This window comes from Haliotis rubra, unplaced genomic scaffold (assembly GCF_003918875.1).
Source record: "Haliotis rubra isolate DU_JTF1 unplaced genomic scaffold, ASM391887v1 Scf10, whole genome shotgun sequence".
NCBI classification, from domain to species: Eukaryota; Metazoa; Mollusca; class Gastropoda; order Lepetellida; family Haliotidae; genus Haliotis; species Haliotis rubra.
The window spans coordinates 1,062,221-1,079,754 of NW_025764892.1; the positions used below are offsets into that span (position 1 = coordinate 1,062,221).

At 39.0% G+C, this 17,534-nt stretch overlaps 1 protein-coding gene across 1 annotated transcript in view; it reads right to left on the reverse strand.

The window, feature by feature from the left end:
* LOC124265963 (neuroligin-4, X-linked-like) overlaps positions 1-17,534 on the reverse strand; it is an 80,379-nt gene that overhangs the window by 19,073 nt on the left and 43,772 nt on the right. The window contains exon 2 of the mRNA XM_046700785.1: positions 10,699-10,857. Within this exon, the coding sequence (XP_046556741.1) occupies positions 10,699-10,857 (159 nt within the window). The remainder of the gene's footprint in view (positions 1-10,698; positions 10,858-17,534) is intronic.

Consider the following 17,534-nt stretch of genomic DNA (forward strand, 5'->3'; position numbering starts at 1 on the left):
GGCCGGAGAGTACTTGGATGGATGACCGTGTGTGACAGCTTGACTCCTGAGAGTTTCTAGGATTGAGTCCTGCCCCACAACGAAGCACATGCGATACATGTGGTCTCACCTTAGGCAAATGAGTTTGTTCAAAATTGCCTCTGTTCGCCCAGCAGAAAATGGGTACCCGGTGAAATAAGTCGTGAAACTATTAACCTTCTATAGCTAGCGCCTAACAGGCAACTTGGGGTTTCCGGGATAAAAATCATCGGACTGTGCGCTTTCAGCAAGATATCCTGACTGGAAAAGGCGCGTTATAAACATTCTCATTATTTACATGTAATAGTTAAAAATGATAAGAGTGAATGGATATTTTGCATGCATTAAAATAGCTAAAGCAGGATGATCAATCCCTTTACTCTATCAACTGTTTACGTACTAGACAAAACATGTTCATTACACAGCGGCAACTATTACAATATTAGAGGTATCATGCTGGTACAACAAACACACCTCAGCTGCCAACACCCTTCAAAGCAGTGATAATTACACAAACATATTACAATCAACAAGATACACGTTGCGATCCCAGGTAGTTATCGCAGCAATAGTGATACGCGGCACTTTGATGTCTTCAGGTGTTACCTCCGACACTTAACTGAGACTCAGGTGAGACAGGTAAATGAGAGATCTCTTGGGGGTAGGTAATTGTGTTTCACAACGTTATTAACACTCTAAGTACTGAAGGTGGCGAGTGTAAGAAAAATTCAACTGTCTCTTTGTGTTAATGGAGAGATAAAAATAATCCATGAGCAGATAGTAGAGACTGACCCTGCGGCTAGCACCTTGGTAGGGATACAAGGTGGGATTTCAACTTGAGCTCTGAACTTTTAACCTCAAATAAATCAAACTGAAGTGTTTGGTATTCAACAGCCAGCCTTTGGCTGTTATATAGGTATAACACATCACTCCATGTTGAAATCATTATTTAGTTATGTAACTAAACTCACAAACGATTGCATTAGCTTAAGAAACATTACATTTATATTACTAAACGTCTCCTAAACTATTGTATTTAAATTAAAAAATATTCTACTAAGTAACATAGAATATACAAATATAAATAACGGTAACGTGGGTGTCGGAATTAATGGCAGGACACCTAAAGAGTAAAATCGCCCTAACTTGTATCGGAGGAATTCCTGGGACAGGAATAGGATATGAATTAATTACCCCAACTCCACCTTTGAGCTGCGGACATTGTTTTGAAAGCTAAGTCCATTTTAACATCAGCAAAGTCATCAGAGGACTCTTTTAACCACACCTACATTTTACGGAGCAAGATATAAGCTTTCCTAGCAGGAGAGATCGTATGGCAGTCACCGACTTCTCAGAAGACAAATTATAGCGTCTCCTATTCTAGCCAGGACCACATGAGGAGGTTTCAGCCACTGTCGGTAAGTGAGGGCTGAAGAAACCAGATCCTTGGCTTCCCCCATTGACGTAAGAGGAGCTCGCGAGTGCTGATAAATACCCATAGCGTGTACTTAAAGCGAAACCAGTGGTTATTTTGTTGTGGTTAAGCGGTCCCGCATCGTCCCCCTTTCTGCTCACATTAAGGGAAAATTACACGAAAACAAATAACGTGAAAATCTTGTGGATTTGTGGTTAGGGTTTCTGGATTGTATATTTACGAATGGGATTCGAAGTCGGTACCAATTTCGTCTGACCCCAGCACGTCTTGTTTTCCTTCTTGCTTGACAAGATAACGATGAATCTCGGACGAGAATTGATGTCATTTGGATTTTTTGAATATTTTTCCAGTGACTAGATATTTCTCCTGTGTTCAGACACATTTGTCATGCATGTAATCAACGTGAACGTCAGCATGACGTGATATGTCTGGCCATATATATTGCCACAATATAATATTAATATGTTTCCAAATATATTGTGACATTTCCCATTATTTCATATTTAAATGTTTCGTGATTAGATCATATGATTTAAGACGTTATAAACTGAGAGTCAAGAAGTATACTGACCCCTTAAACTTTAATAAACAGGTATTGCAGACCACGAGAAAACTGTTTATTATATTTTTGGCTGGATTTGCCATTAATCTCGTGAAGTGATAGTAGTAATAGTAGTAGTAGTAATAGTAGTAGTAGTAGCTAAACGCGAGGTAACGATCCTGTGGATTAAGTAACGATCGATAATTTTTATCTGAAAACCAACATGTCAAAAAAACAATCGATTTTCAATCACTTTCATTTGAAGACAGGAGAACATAACATATATCCAAATTCATCAATCAATGTCTAGGCAAATATGGCTGCCAAGGTCATCCGGTCGAAGCTCATAACAGTCCCTTAGAACATTGATCATGCCGCTTACAACAATGATAATCGCCTCGTTCATCCAGCTAATCTCTTTAATCCAGTGCGCCCCAGTTGCTACACGAACTTCGCGAAAAGACAGCGAGATTGATCTCTGTTTGACAAATTACATAAATTAATTAAGAGTGATGGGGAAGCCTCATCCCATCTGCTTTAACGGACATATCGAGTGAATGACGGATGGGCGGAGAGGGTTGACTGGGTCCCTAAATCGCTTTGTTTACAGAGAGGGATTGTGAAGGTATTCGCACGTCAGCTGGTCGTCGGACACCTCTGAGAAATGTGGAAAAGATGAGCTGGAAATTGACCGTCTTTTCACGTAGGGAGGAGGGGAGGGGTTCGGGCGGTCGATGTGAGATAGTAGGGGGCCGTATATAAGGAGAGTGCATGCGGTGTCTGAGACACTAATTGTTATGTCTAGGGGGCTGATTCATTACTGAAGATTTGTGTCACCGATAAGTTTCCTGTTCGCTTATTATGTAATAGAGACTTTCTCCCATCTATGTGAAACGACGAAAAAAGACCGATTCGCCATCTCCCTATCAATAAAATATTGTGCAAGATGACAACATATTTCTTTTGGGGTGTAAATTACGTGTAACTTAAGCACGGGTAAACAACTGTACAAGTAAGAACTCGTTTACTTCTTGTGATGTAGGGTAGAGGCTTTCACGCCACTGAAGGATCTCAACATTTCTCACTTCCGAATACAGGAGTGACTGAATATCATTTAACGCCGCTTTGAATGGTATCACGGCGTCTCAGCTTAATGATGGAGGAAAGTGAGTGAGTGAGTGAGTGAGTTTGGTTTTACGCCGCACTCGGCAATATTCCAGCTATATGGCGGTGGTCTGTAAATAATCGAGTCTGGACCAGACAATCCAGTGATCAACAGCATGAGCATCGATCTACGCAATTGGGAACCGATGATATGTGTCAACCAAGTCAGCGAGCCTGACCACCCGATCCCGTTAGTCGCCTCTTACGACAAGCATGGGTTACTGAAGATCAATATTCTAACCCGGACCTGTACGGGTGTTGGAGGAAAGTCCGAAGTGATGCTGTCCTCAGACCGTTTCCATTTTGTTGAAACTCAGAACCACGAGCATGGTGCTGACAGACCTAGGAACGTAATCAGGGAGTGAGTGAGTGAGTATGGTTTTACACAATGACAATATTCCAGCAATATCACGGCGGGGGACACAAGAAATGGGCTTCACACATTGTACCCATGTAGGGGGTCGAACTCGCGTCTTTGGTGTGACGAGCGAACGCTTTAACCACTATGCTACCCCACCGCCACGACGCTGTCAGGACGAAACGGGATTCGAACCTATGATGATAGATTTCCGGCGCGACCAGCGATTTGGCACGGTTGTTGTTGTTGGTTGGTAGTTTAACGCCGCACTCGGCAATATTCCTGCAATATGGCGGCGGTCTGTAAATAATCGAGTCTGGACCAGACAATCCAGAGATCAGCAGCATGAGCATCGATCTACACAATTGGGATACGATAACAAGTGTCAACCAAGTCAGCGAGCCTGACCACCCGATCCCGTTAGTCGCCTCTTACGACTAGCATGGGTTACTGAAGACCAATTCTAACCCGGATCTTCATGGGTTTGATTGGCACGGCTTGTACGACTGTGTAACACGTGCCCAGTACACAAGTGTCATCTAAGTCATCAACATTAATATATTGTTGGGGAGATAATCTGTAAGACAAAAGTGGCATACAAAACCAACCATAGCAGAATGAACAAAGGGCTGACGTATATATTTCAACTCCTGTATTCTATCAAAGCGAGGTTTCCTGTAGATGAAGGTGCTAGCATCGTTATCAATCTGATGATGAAGGTACTGGAATGCGTACTGCATCTAGTTCCTTTATCAAAGTAGTGATTAAGATAAGAGCATCGGCACCGAAACATCTATTTGAAAACGCACATTGTAATCAATAAGTCATCTTCAGAGACACTACAGCTTCTAAAATGCCACTTAAAGATACCACACTTGCACAATAACTGAACTCACAAGAAGGCGATGTTCTGTGTGTGGGGTAGAGTGGTGAAGGTGACCGAGAACACGTGACTAATTTAAAATTTCCACAGGAGTGGTTCGAGATGAAAGACAATCCCACAAAACTATCCCCGTTCCACAGTGATATCTGGGGCATGAAATGAGATAGGCACCCCTTTCAGGTAATTTAATTACAATTGGACGAGCATTTAAACCAGGCGATGGGAAGACCTGTCTGTTGCACGTCAAACAAAAGACATGGAACTAAGCAGGTTTTCGTCCAATAACATTGTCATGGGACCAACGCTACAGGAATCACTGGTCGCATCTCACGGTTAGTTTCACCCGTTATTTATGCTCACGTGATTTCAAAACACACAACACAGATGAAATGATGCGATCCCTTTTCTGATTGACAGCTGTCACAATCAAAGACTGGTGACAAAGATTACAGAAGCGATACAACAAACTATTTTGTTCTCTGCGAACACTTGAATAGTTTTAGTGAAATCGGTGATCAGATGGGAACGCTGACACTTCTAAGAGCAGCTGCGATTATAATTATAACACCCATCATACATATTATTGATAAGAGTAGATTACATATTGTTCAGGTTGGCCATGAAATTCACTCATGTTCATTTCATGTTCATTTCATGTTCATTTCATTGTCATCACATGCTGTCGTGTTAATTTCCATCAACATTGTAGGATTCACATTGTGAATACAATTCCAAACTTGACAGGATGTCAATTTCTGTGTTTTCCTACAACCATGATTACTGATATTTAGTCAGTAAACATCGACACAAGAGACATGAAGAGGCACTTCCTTGTCAATTTCCTCCCCGTTGAGCGCAGATAGCGAAACATTTCATATCAAAGGAGACAGGTATACCATTCTTACAACAGCAGGTACAGATTAACTACCGAACTGCCTTGCGGAATACGTCCAGACTGAATGTAAACCAAGGAAGCAACCACTTGTTTTTCGGCTGTATGTTTATATGTGTTTGATGGAGTGATTTTAGTTTGAGATCAACATAAACAGGGGCAGAATCAATATTTTCTTTAAATAGATAAAGATACAGAAACTGTTTTCTTTTAGCATTATGCCTTCAAAAATGGGAACATTACGTTTTGAAGAGGCATTTGTTGTTTTCAGCGTAAAGGTGGCTTGATCACTTTTTTAAACTGAAACATTTTTTAGGTAAGTATAGCTGTGCTTCACAGATATATGAAAAGATACGACAGAAAAGATTGTTTGCGGTCTTGATGCATGAAATTATTCGAACGACTTTACAGATTCTACAGCTATAAAGTTAATGTTTGATAGCTTTATCAGCGTCCCTCGTTTGGTAAATAACCACACTCACAGCTCAGTGGCAAAATACTTGTAAAAATAAGAAACAATTTATCTCTTGTTATCTATTATTATTTATAGTGTTCCTCCGCACGTACCTCTGACTTTATTTTAATTTGTCTATATTCTCACGAGAAACCAACATACCAATCCATTCAAACGTCTTTCCACCTTTTCTGTCCAGGTATAGCTTCCACCTTTAGTTTCACACCGCTCTATATCTGACAATAATCGAATCTGGACCAAACAATCCAGTGATCGACATCTTGGGCATCGATCTAGACATCTGGGATACGATGACATGTGTCAGCGAGCCTGACCACTCGATCCCGTTCGACGCCTCTTGCGATAAGCATGGGCTGCTGAAGACCGGTTCTAACTTCGATCTCATTATCAGAAAGAAATCTCACAATATAAGACTCAGATATAATTATGGTTCAGTCGGTTACATCCCGATATGATTAGTTACCAAATGAGAACTATAGGTTTGTTTAACATTTAAATACTTGGTATATCCATAGTTTGATTACATAAAGTAAAGCCATAATACCCTACTTGATCATGAATCAACCATATTGCCCATTAACATACAACGTGCCACGGAAACCATATGCAAAATTTCCACCTCCAAGCCAAATAACCCTACATGTGGCCTGTCAGCGTGACTCCACCAAACACTCTTAATTCTATTCCTTGAACCCTTTCAAACCCTCCTCTCTAAACACGAACCACGATCATCTTAGCAACAAATGATAACCTCTCTTCCTTTCTCGATGCCAAGTGCTTACGAGACAAAGTATATCCACGTGTATAGCCGATAGCATGTGGATACAGACACAACTCTCTGCAGCCAAGGTAGGAAACCTGCAGACATTCTCGGATCCCTCTTGATTATATCAGAAGCACGCAATGCAATGATAACCAGGTCTGTCAATACTACAAATAAACTTTAAAATACCAGATCTAATCACGAACTCACATTAAAGTTCATTCTTTACACAAGTAAGCAGTTTCATATTCATAACAGGAACACCTGGTTTATGGTATTTGAAAATTAAAAATGAAATATTGATGATGTGTAATACACCTAAGATAACTTATTGGAGATCACGTGAACCTTAAATTAAACATTTCTGAGTGTACTTTGCAGTCATGTGGACAAGTGGATGTTTAAGTACATGGACAAAACACTGATACATGTACTTGTAATGAGAAATTAGAAATTCCTGAGTGAACTTTGCAGTCAGATGCTTGAGTGGCATTTTAGAAGATGATATTTGATGAACATAGACATTTGTTTTCTGGGTTACATAACAATTTTTACACATCGAGAATAAAAGAAGATGACCAGAAAAAAATCTCCCTGAAACTGGAACAATGCAGCAATTGTTTAATGATGACATGCCCTGAAACTTAACAATGCAGCAATTGTTCCATGAATCACTAATCACTGAGCAGGACGCTAGACATTTTAAAAAGGGTTGGGTATATTACAGGACCACTAACAAAGAAGGCTTTCTGTTGGTTTTTTTAATTGGGAGAAAACAAAGACAATAAACCTGCATTATTTAAAAACACTGGATAAGAAGATGTGGCCGACGGCATGTTCGGTATGTTTGTGGGATGTGATACGTGTTGGGTCAAGCAAGAGACAATGCTAGCTGCCGTCACACGACGAACCTGTTTCTCTTTTCGTATCTTATGAGTACAGATTTCCATACCCCAAGTGATCCCCAACAGTGAAATGTAACCAAAGGATAACATCGATATTGTAATACGCCCAAGGCTACAAATTGTTAACTTGACCAGTCAAAGGATAAACCGTGTCAGTGAAATGCCCCCAAACAGATGTTCTGTGACTGTAACGTGCCAAACGATTACAAAGAGTCACTGTAAAGTGCCAATTGCTTACAAAGAGTTACTGCAATGTGCCCAAAAAATTAAACAATGTCACTGCCATGTGCTGAAAAGGCAATATACCCTGCTAATGCGTCAATGTAATAAACAGCTACAGCAATGTATTCAAAGAATAAACCGAGTGACTGTAATATGCCCCCAGAAAATATAGTGTCACTGTATTGTGCCCACAGAACAGTGCAGCTGATATGTGCCCAAAGAATAATCAACGTAACGGTTAAGTACATAACGAGTAAATAATGTAACTGTAATATACATAAAGAATACGATGATTACAAAAAGTAAATAATGTTACCGTAATGTGCCCAAAAATATATGCTACACTAATGCGCCCAGAAATATACAACGTTACTGAAATGTGCCTCAAAATAAACGTTACTGAAATGTGCCCAAAGAATAAACAACGTTACTGTAATGTGCACAAAGAATAAACAACGTTACCATAATTTGCCCAAAGAATAAGCAATATACCCAATAAATAACATGCAGTTCATGAAGTTCGTCCATCCTGCTGCTTCTAGTTTAATATTGCAACAATGCTAAATATGTTAATTTACTCTGCACTCTGCCGAAAACCATAAACATATGTATAGTTAAATGCATTTCTGTTATAATGTTTACCTATGGACCTGTTATATACACGATATGAAACTTGAAGAAATCAGCCTAGAAACAGAATAGTGATGCACGTGCGACCCTTATATTACATGACAGTGGTGATTCTATATTCTCTCACCATATGATGGGGACGAGTAATATCTATATAATAAATATAATTATAATCTACATTAATAAGATCACAAGGACCAGCAGAGACACAACGTTGTATAGAGATAACTAGATTCATACGATTGCTGTGTTTTGATACGTAGTTACTGTAGCATAAAACAAAACAGAGCTTACAACTTTTACGATACCACTAAACGGGCAACACATGCTATTTATGCATTTTATTACAGATGCATGCAGATATAATGCATGTTATAAAATAAACCAGGACTGCGAATGGTGTAAGATTCTGTTATGTTAGTTATTTTTCAAGATTATTGACACAATATATTTAATACGACACCCTCCGACATTAACATTTAACAAGACATAACAACTGACCCGCTATCGTCTATTGCCATATTAGCCGTACACGAGAGCAAATGTGTTTAGGTAAGTAAAAAATCGAACGAAGATCAAAGATTAAATAACTTCGTCAGAATGGGATTTTGTTCCAATCCGACGTCAAGCTTATTTCTTTTAATATAAAAACCACAGTCACATTCAGCTCTGGAAACCAATATCCCAACTAATTATCATTCCTCAGAGGCGCTTTTGCCGAACAGCGAGACTATGTATACATACAAAGCGTGTTCCTTTCAGCTCCTGGGGAACACTGTTTCATATTAATTTACCGATGTAAGAACTCGTTTCTTTCAAGTCGAAGAGATCAAAACTCACGCTCGGGTATAGGTTCCCAAACAATAACACAACTAGCCTTGCAACCGTAGCATCTTAGAACTGCGCATGTACGGAAGTGCCAGCTAGGATCGCCATAATCACGCCAGGCGAAAAAAGGGGAATTAATTTTCTGTTGGGTTGAAATAGTGTTAACAAGGGCGGCTTTGAAATGAAAACCCGTGCTGTGTTCTAAAACATTTCGTTAAGATGTGGATCTGATGTATGTGATATCACACATATGGATTCTAACTTCGGAGAAACTATGCGCTTTCGCCAGTTATGCAGAGCAATTAATTGTCCCCAGAGATACTACACTCATGAGTAGTGATGCGACGCACCTTCCTGCTTTAATGCTAGCATTATCGCGAAAATGGTATAACCCTCGACGAATGTGTTTTAAAAACCACAAAACCACTTTGTAATCAAAAGATTACTTTTCAAAGACACTTTTGCTCTTCTTGAGATTTATATCACAAGTTTGATTATAGTTTAAGATATCGAAGTAGCATGTTAAAGTTAGTTTCTTTGAACATATTATGCTATATTTGATATGCTGAATGCACCAGTGAAATATTTCAGGGATCTCCGTCCAAGTGTAGGTTGGCTTTGATCATTTAATGAGCATGAAGATTTGAAAACAGTGCAAAAACATTAAGGTGTAAATGATCACATCCTCATTTTAAGCCAATAAGTATTCATGAGAACATTATCCAAGATGTATCGTTTCAAATAAAACTGAAATTTAAGTTGATCAATAATGATAATAAGCATAACTGAAAGTAGATTATCATAGTGCAAAGACATTTTCTGAACACGCCCATAATCACTGAATCACATTTCATTTCAAAAGTCCTATAATAAGGCACAATTATCTACATTCTGATGTTATGTCGACATTTACAAATTGGAAAATAGTATATATGGTTACTCACAGATGTTTAGGGTGTGCAAGGAACATACTGAGATCATGTACCTGTATTGGATGTTTAGTGCTAGAAACATACTGAGATCACGACCCTGTTTGGATGTTTAGTGCTAGAAACATACTGAGATCATGACCCTGTTTTGGGTGTTTAGTGCAAGAAACATACTGAGATCATGACCCTGTTTTGGGTGTTTAGTGCAAGAAATCTTCTGAGATCATGACCCTGTATTGGGTGTTTAGTGCAAGAAACATACTGAGATCATGACCCTGTATTGGGTGTTTAGTGCAAGAAACCTTCTGAGATCATGACCCTGTATTGGGTGTTTAGTGCAAGAAACATACTGAGATCATGACCCTGTATTGGGTGTTTAGTGCAAGAAACATACTGAGATCATGTACTGTTGTAGGTCTTTAATCCAAGGAAATGTAATGAATCAATGTACTGAGAAATCTGCAGGGAATCTGACAACAGAAAAATAACATTAAAGGCACTGGTTTTTGACGAAACAGAGGACAATACCCGTCCGTTTACCATATACTGTAATGTCCTACTATTCGGGTTGCTGCTATATACTACGGTAATTTAAGCAAAACTCACTTAATGCCAACATTTAGTGTAGAGCAGCTCTGGACAAATGTGCACTTACCTTAGGTACATAAATGTTTAGGTATAAGCAGTCCTCGTTTGTCCTGTTGAAACCAGGGACGAGGTACTCGATGTAGCTAACTCCGACTTTTGGTTGAGGACAAGCCGGGGGAAACTCCAGTGCGTTGATTTCTCCCCAGTGTGGAGGGGGAATCGGAAACTGAAACAATACAATACCCTTTAAGACAAATTATATAACAATAGCAAGTGATTTAAGTTTAGGCCTCTTTTAGCAATATTCCAGCAATATCACGGCGGGGAACACCAGAAATGGGCTTCACACATTGTACCCATGTGAGGAATTGAACCCGGGTCTTCGGCGTGACGAGCGAACGCCTTAACCACTAGGCTACCCCACCGCCCCTCTATATAACAGTAACAACGTCAAACTTCAAACCATCATTGTAGGAAATCTGTGATGAAAGCAGAGTTTATAGCTCGATGCCGATTATATCAGAACATATTTTCATGAATCACTAACAAATATGGCTACAGGGGAAATGGTTGTGTCATGTCCCATCGGCGGCAGTCGTCACTAAAACACATGCAAAGGCAAGGAAACTTTTCACCTAAACAAATACACGGGAAGATATGGAAATACATACACACTGATCAATTTCCTTTTAATTTTGTACGAAAATGTCTTCCTGATAATAAGGACAGACTCAAACAAACTGTGGAGCTGAGGATACATATGCGTGAGACTAAATCAAAGTTGGGGTAGAAACTGTCAAATTTCAGATTTCATTCCTATGTCAATAATGATTATATACTACTGCTATATTGTTTGTTTTAAAACGTGGCCTAGTTGTAATACAAATGTGTTTTAACATCAAAACAGGTTTTGGTGTAATGGATAAATGTCTTTGTATTTCGGCTATGTTCGTGTATTTCCGTCAGAGAATTCTCGCCAAACATCGTTGCTTAATGATCAGGGTATCAGTATTTATGGATGATCTATGTAAGGAATAAAATACGTGTTAAACGTCCTAATATTTGTTTATTTTAATCAGCTGCCCGAGATCTGTATCAATGGTTTTAAGTGTTTATGTACACGCATGTACCCAAATCTCTCCTTTGTTATTTTATTTCGCCCCGAGATCTTTGTCTTTTATTCGTCTTAACATTTATTACAGCTGAACAAATCCACCAATGTTAAGAGGGCAATAAAGAGTCGTATTTCACATTGTAATTGGGATCAAACAGCCAACATAACAAGTTGCATCGCTATCTTCAAGTATGGCCCTTACGGTTAACCATACATTTTCACAGCCTTATGCTCAAAGGCCGATAACGTAAGGAAGTGGATAAAATACTTAATTACAACAAGTTTATGTATGTATTTGCGTCACTCAAAGCCTTGTTATTGCTCCTTTATGCTCTCGTTCGCGTTGTTTTATGGGTCCTATAGCAGATTACGGCAATCAGATAGGCAGGAGTTGAGCTACAATCCCGAAGGAAAACATTATAAATGCCATTTTTCTTGAGACCTGCAACCCGGTCTTCTGTACCAGCTTATTGGGACAAACTTATTGAGAGACAGGAAGACATTTTGACCTAAGACCAAAAAGAACAATGATATTATACGGAATTCCCTTCCATTGTTCTTGCAGTTTTAATGAGGTGCATGTGCATGTAGGTAAGCAGTATGCACGATAACGATTAATGAGTTATGGCCTTTCTTATCTCAATATGTCGGTTTTTTACTTGACTGGTATCGCCATTGGAATGCGCGACCGTCTAGGCGCATTTAGCACCAATATATGTGCAGGAAGCCAGTCAATGCTTCAGTTCTAGCAAATGGTTCAGTTAAGCCTCCTTCAATGTATTTACGAATTCGCAATCCAAAATAACTAATTTGACTGTTGATAAAAAATATTCTATCTGAAGAGGACAAATTAGCTGTGATAAGAAATATCTGTACATGCCGTTCCTTAAAAATGAAATGTCAGAAATTAGGAAAAATATCATATTTCTACAAAACAGAGAGAGAATAATGTTGCATGGTTAGGCCCACTGACTCGCTGAATGAATATCATCGTATCTAAAGCTGACTAGATCTATATTCTTGATATTAATTAGTCACTGGACTGTCTGGTTGGTTGGTTGGTTGGTTGTTAAACGCCGCACTCATCAATACTCCAGCTGTATGGCGGCGGCCTGTAAATAATAGTCCGCCAATTCTAACCCGGATCTTCACGGAAGGGACTGTCTGGTTCAGACTCGAATATTTTCAGACCAAGGTCATACTTAGAAAGGAATGCGGCACAAAACAACAAACAAACGTCAGAACAGATTCGAAAAGAATATGTCTTAAACAATCAGTTTTTCCACGATGACATGCAGTATTTGTTTTCAAGAAGAGCTCCTATACCACGTGTGACAACATATGTTGCAATCCGACAAGAAACTATATGGTATAAAAAGGTTGGGATAGGATCTGCCAAACAAATTTGGCATTGCTACATTATATTACTGTCTGGTTTTAATGACCGATACCATCACTGAAAGAACATAATGTAATTCATTGCAACGAGCACTTTCATCCAGATGCCAAACAAACTGGTAAAATTGTATGAGAAAATATTTACCAGTAACCTTTCGTGTGGTATTAAGCATTTTTCCGAAACTGTGCCCATGGATCCAACGGTTGTCGTTAAGTAGATTGCTTCTGAATGAATCATTGTATTTTGAGAACGTGCATGCATCATGTCATTCGGGTACCTCGTTACATGGTTAACATACACGCGAACTTGGCCTTACATCATACTGTCAGATGAAAGCCAGACTATCAAGACCGTTATGTTTCGACTTAAAAAATCACTAACCCCTGATGCCCAAAAGAAAAGCATGTGGGCAGGTTTGCTATGTGGGACTTGATACACAGCGGCTATGTTTACATTCATGTGTCTCTTTTCGATAACAATCTTGAAATGTACCTCCTAGGAACAAAGTGAAAATTGTTTGAAGTTTTTTTAAGCTTTGTTTTTAATGTAGATGTTTTAAATGGGTGTTTAAACAGTGAAGCTATTTTGGCCAATCTGGAAACCCACATGACAAATTATCTACCATATACGTGTGTTGATCCCAAAAGTCATGCACGAATTACTACTCGTATATGACAATGTTTCCCTTGCAGTGCTGGTGATGATAAGGCCACACAAACAGAGTCCTTCCTTCTGGTACCGCCCAACACGAATATCCCTGCTTGATGGAATCAGTTTCTGTTTTTCTTTTGCGACGTATTTCATAACCCTGACCGATTCGCAGTAAATTCTTGGTGAGGACAACATTACAGGACGAAACAGTAAGCAAAGAAAACACATACTGGAATAGTTTTATTAAAGTCACGAGTTTTAATGGTTTATCATGCTTCAAAACATAAACTTATGAAATAACATTGTGTGACACTTGACATATTTTTCGGATACGGAAGACGAAATGAGGACTACCAAATTTGACGCATCAGTGAGATGAAGTATTTCCAATGCAATTTCCTATTGTACCAGATGTTCCGGTGTTGTTTATTCAGTGGAACAATTCATTGGTGTTTGTGATGGTGCAGGATACACTCAAGCGTTCGACACCTGGTGACGGCGCTATTCATATGGATTCATGGTAAAGTCGGAATGGTATAATGAACCTCGTCTTGTGAATGTGAAATGAGTTTTGTCGTATTTATGTTTATGCATTTATCAATGGATTATATGGGCAAGTTGAATTCATATTACTGTATCGTCGGTAGAAAGAAATATATTTCATAGATGTCAAATGTTCATAGAGACAGGTTCACATAGAAGTGTGCACTTTAAGAACCCACGAATCCGTTGGTAAATGAGCAGATGGTGGTCACATGGACACGTGCAAACACCTAGTTGCGGGTACAGCAACGTGCAGTAACACTTGGACAAAGTACTGTGACTATGTGTCCCAGTCCTCCCAGCTGTGAATGTGTACCTCGTACGGATTGGAAAGCCACATTAACTTGGTGCGCCTAGTGGCTGCAAGAGTCGTATGATTCTCAAGGGAGTTGAGGTTGATAATACGATGTGCCGTTTGAGTTTGACATCCAATGATCGAGGGAAAATCGAAGCGCCTTTGAGCAGCTAAGCTGGATATTGGCGCTATACAAATGTTAGAATAAAAATAATATCTGTTTTTGTTTGTTGTACTTTGTGTAGTTAGTAATTAGACGTAATTGTATATTCGTAAGAAAATACTGTCATACCTTCAAATATGTATTAAAATTGTTTTCCTTGTCAGTGAAATCAACACAGTTCTTCAACTAAGGTTGGCATGGTGATGTGACATCTTACTCATAGAACAGCTTTAAACATGTCGTTGTCATGTAAACAAGGACGCTGACTGATACGGGCTTTACACAAAACATGATATACGTCCAAAGGAATTGCTTCTTCTGTTACTCGTCGTACCCATGGCTGCCTACGTGCGTAACAAAGCGTTTAAGACGATTCAGATGAAGTTCGTATTTATAACGTGATTCATACTTTTAACAAATTACCTAGTTGGACGTATTTACAAATAGCTTCCTTCTTCCATTCCCACGAGAATTTTTTTTAATCCCATGAGAACTGTTTTATAAATATATAGGATATGTCTCTTTCAAATGCAGTTTTCAAGGAAGGGTAACAACGGGTAACAGTGTTCACCTCTCTTTATTTATTAATAAACACTTATTTCGACTGCATGAAATACCAGACACAGAATACATGGAGATATTGTTTTGAAAATTATTCCATATGTTCAAATGACTGACAGCAACTCTTGTGTTTTCATACACTTAAATAATGACGATTGCTTCATAAACTTTACGAGTATTAGTCAACTGTATAGAAAGAGAACGAAGAAATGTCTTAAAAATCGCTAATGAATAGAAGCAGCATAATTTGTAAAATCGTAAGAATCTACAGTTCTGTATACGATTTTGACTATGTCATATATGTTTATGAGTCACTTTGAACTAGAGATGATACCAATTGTTCATTAAATGATGGGTGTATCCGCTGCTATAGATGACATCCGTCACAAACACATGCAAGTACATGTCAATTGTTAGCCAGAAAAACATAGAGACATGTGGCAAGTCAAACTAGTGAACCGAAAGTGTACTAAAGTCAGACTCATTTTTTAGAAGATTTTTTTTTTTGCACAGCCTTTTGAGATCCCCTTGGCAAAATGCGCCCCAGTACCTTATTCATTGTGCCGTGTAAAATGGGGATCAGGTGGCTGTCAAATGTGGCCTGATTGACAACGTGTCGTCGTAATCGCCACGCCTTAAGTCATTGCTCATACGATTCATCACTTAATTGTTTGGAATTTTGAAGCATTCTTTCATTGTAAAAAGTGTACCACAAGTATCATGATGAGATTTAGGAATACCGGATAAGGGTTAGGAGTGCCATTAGCAAATGAACACATCCAGTAAAAAGCAATTACATGCATTCGTGTTAAAAACTTATTAATGATGCGTGATGAAAATTTAAATCCTAAAAATAGATAAACTAATCATTATCACTATATTCCAGAGCTGCGACTAACTATAAGAGCTCACAGAAAATCGCTTCATTTCAAATCTTGCTGATAAACAGGTTCAAAACATTAAAACTGAATATACATTCAGAGCAAAATGGCAATGGATAAATCTACTCTTCAAGGCTTTACATGTTATCTTGAACCCTGCATGTGAATAAACATGTTTACAATGGTACATGAAATATAAAACATGAAACATTTCTATTCATTCTCGGTCCGGTAATGTGATATGTCAGTTTTATGTCGATGATCTTCAGAATATATGCGCCTTGAAGAGCACTTGCCATTAACTTTGGCATCACGACCACAAACCACCTTGGTAGAAAACCTTTATTGCATCTTATGAACCTGAAAAGCTCTTTCTTATCCCAGCTGCTGAATCTAACTCTCCGCTAGAGGTTGTAAAAGGCCAGTATCGATTTGTCCCGTAGCGGAAGTGGAACTCTCTAATCCACAAGGCAATAATAGCCGCCTAGTTTTGATTATCCTATCATATCGACTGTCATTTGATCGGCACTTGGGGCGACGGCGGAAGAGACAGGCTCGTGATCATTGTCATTATCAATCGATCTCTGGCTGTCTGATTGATTGGACAGCCTCATCGATACTTGTCAGAGTGACTGCGTGTATGTTATTGTTCGACATAGTGTGTATATGTCCTTTGCCACGTGGTTTGCTGTAGCCATGGCTATACTACAACAACCCCTCTTACAACCGCGACGACAACATAGTATTATTTATATAGCCACCACGACTACTGCTGCAGCAAATACTACGGTGATAGCTCTCTTTATCGTCATCAGCTACTACTACTGCTACTACTGCTGCTATTACTACTACTACTGCTGCTACTTCTACTACTACTGCTGCTACTACTGCTGCTGCCATCACTGTTACTACTGCTACTCCTACTACTGCTACTACTACTGCTGCTACTACCACTTCTATTACTACTACTTCTACTCTTCAGATACAATATGTACTACTTCTCGCACTAATACCACCACCAAAAATACTACTAGTATCATTACTACCTCTACTGTCACACTACATCGACACAAAATAGTAGTAGGAGTACTAGTATTAGCAGCAACAGTAGCGGTAGTAATCGTAGTACCTTCAGCTGTAGTAGTAGTAGTAGTAATTGTAGTAGTAACAGTAGCTGCAGCAGCAATAGCAGTAGTAATGGTAGCAATAGTAATGAAAGTAGTAGTAGTAGCAGCAGCAGCAACAGCAGTAGTAGTAGCAATAGTAATGGGAGTAGTAGTAGTAGTAGTAGAAGTA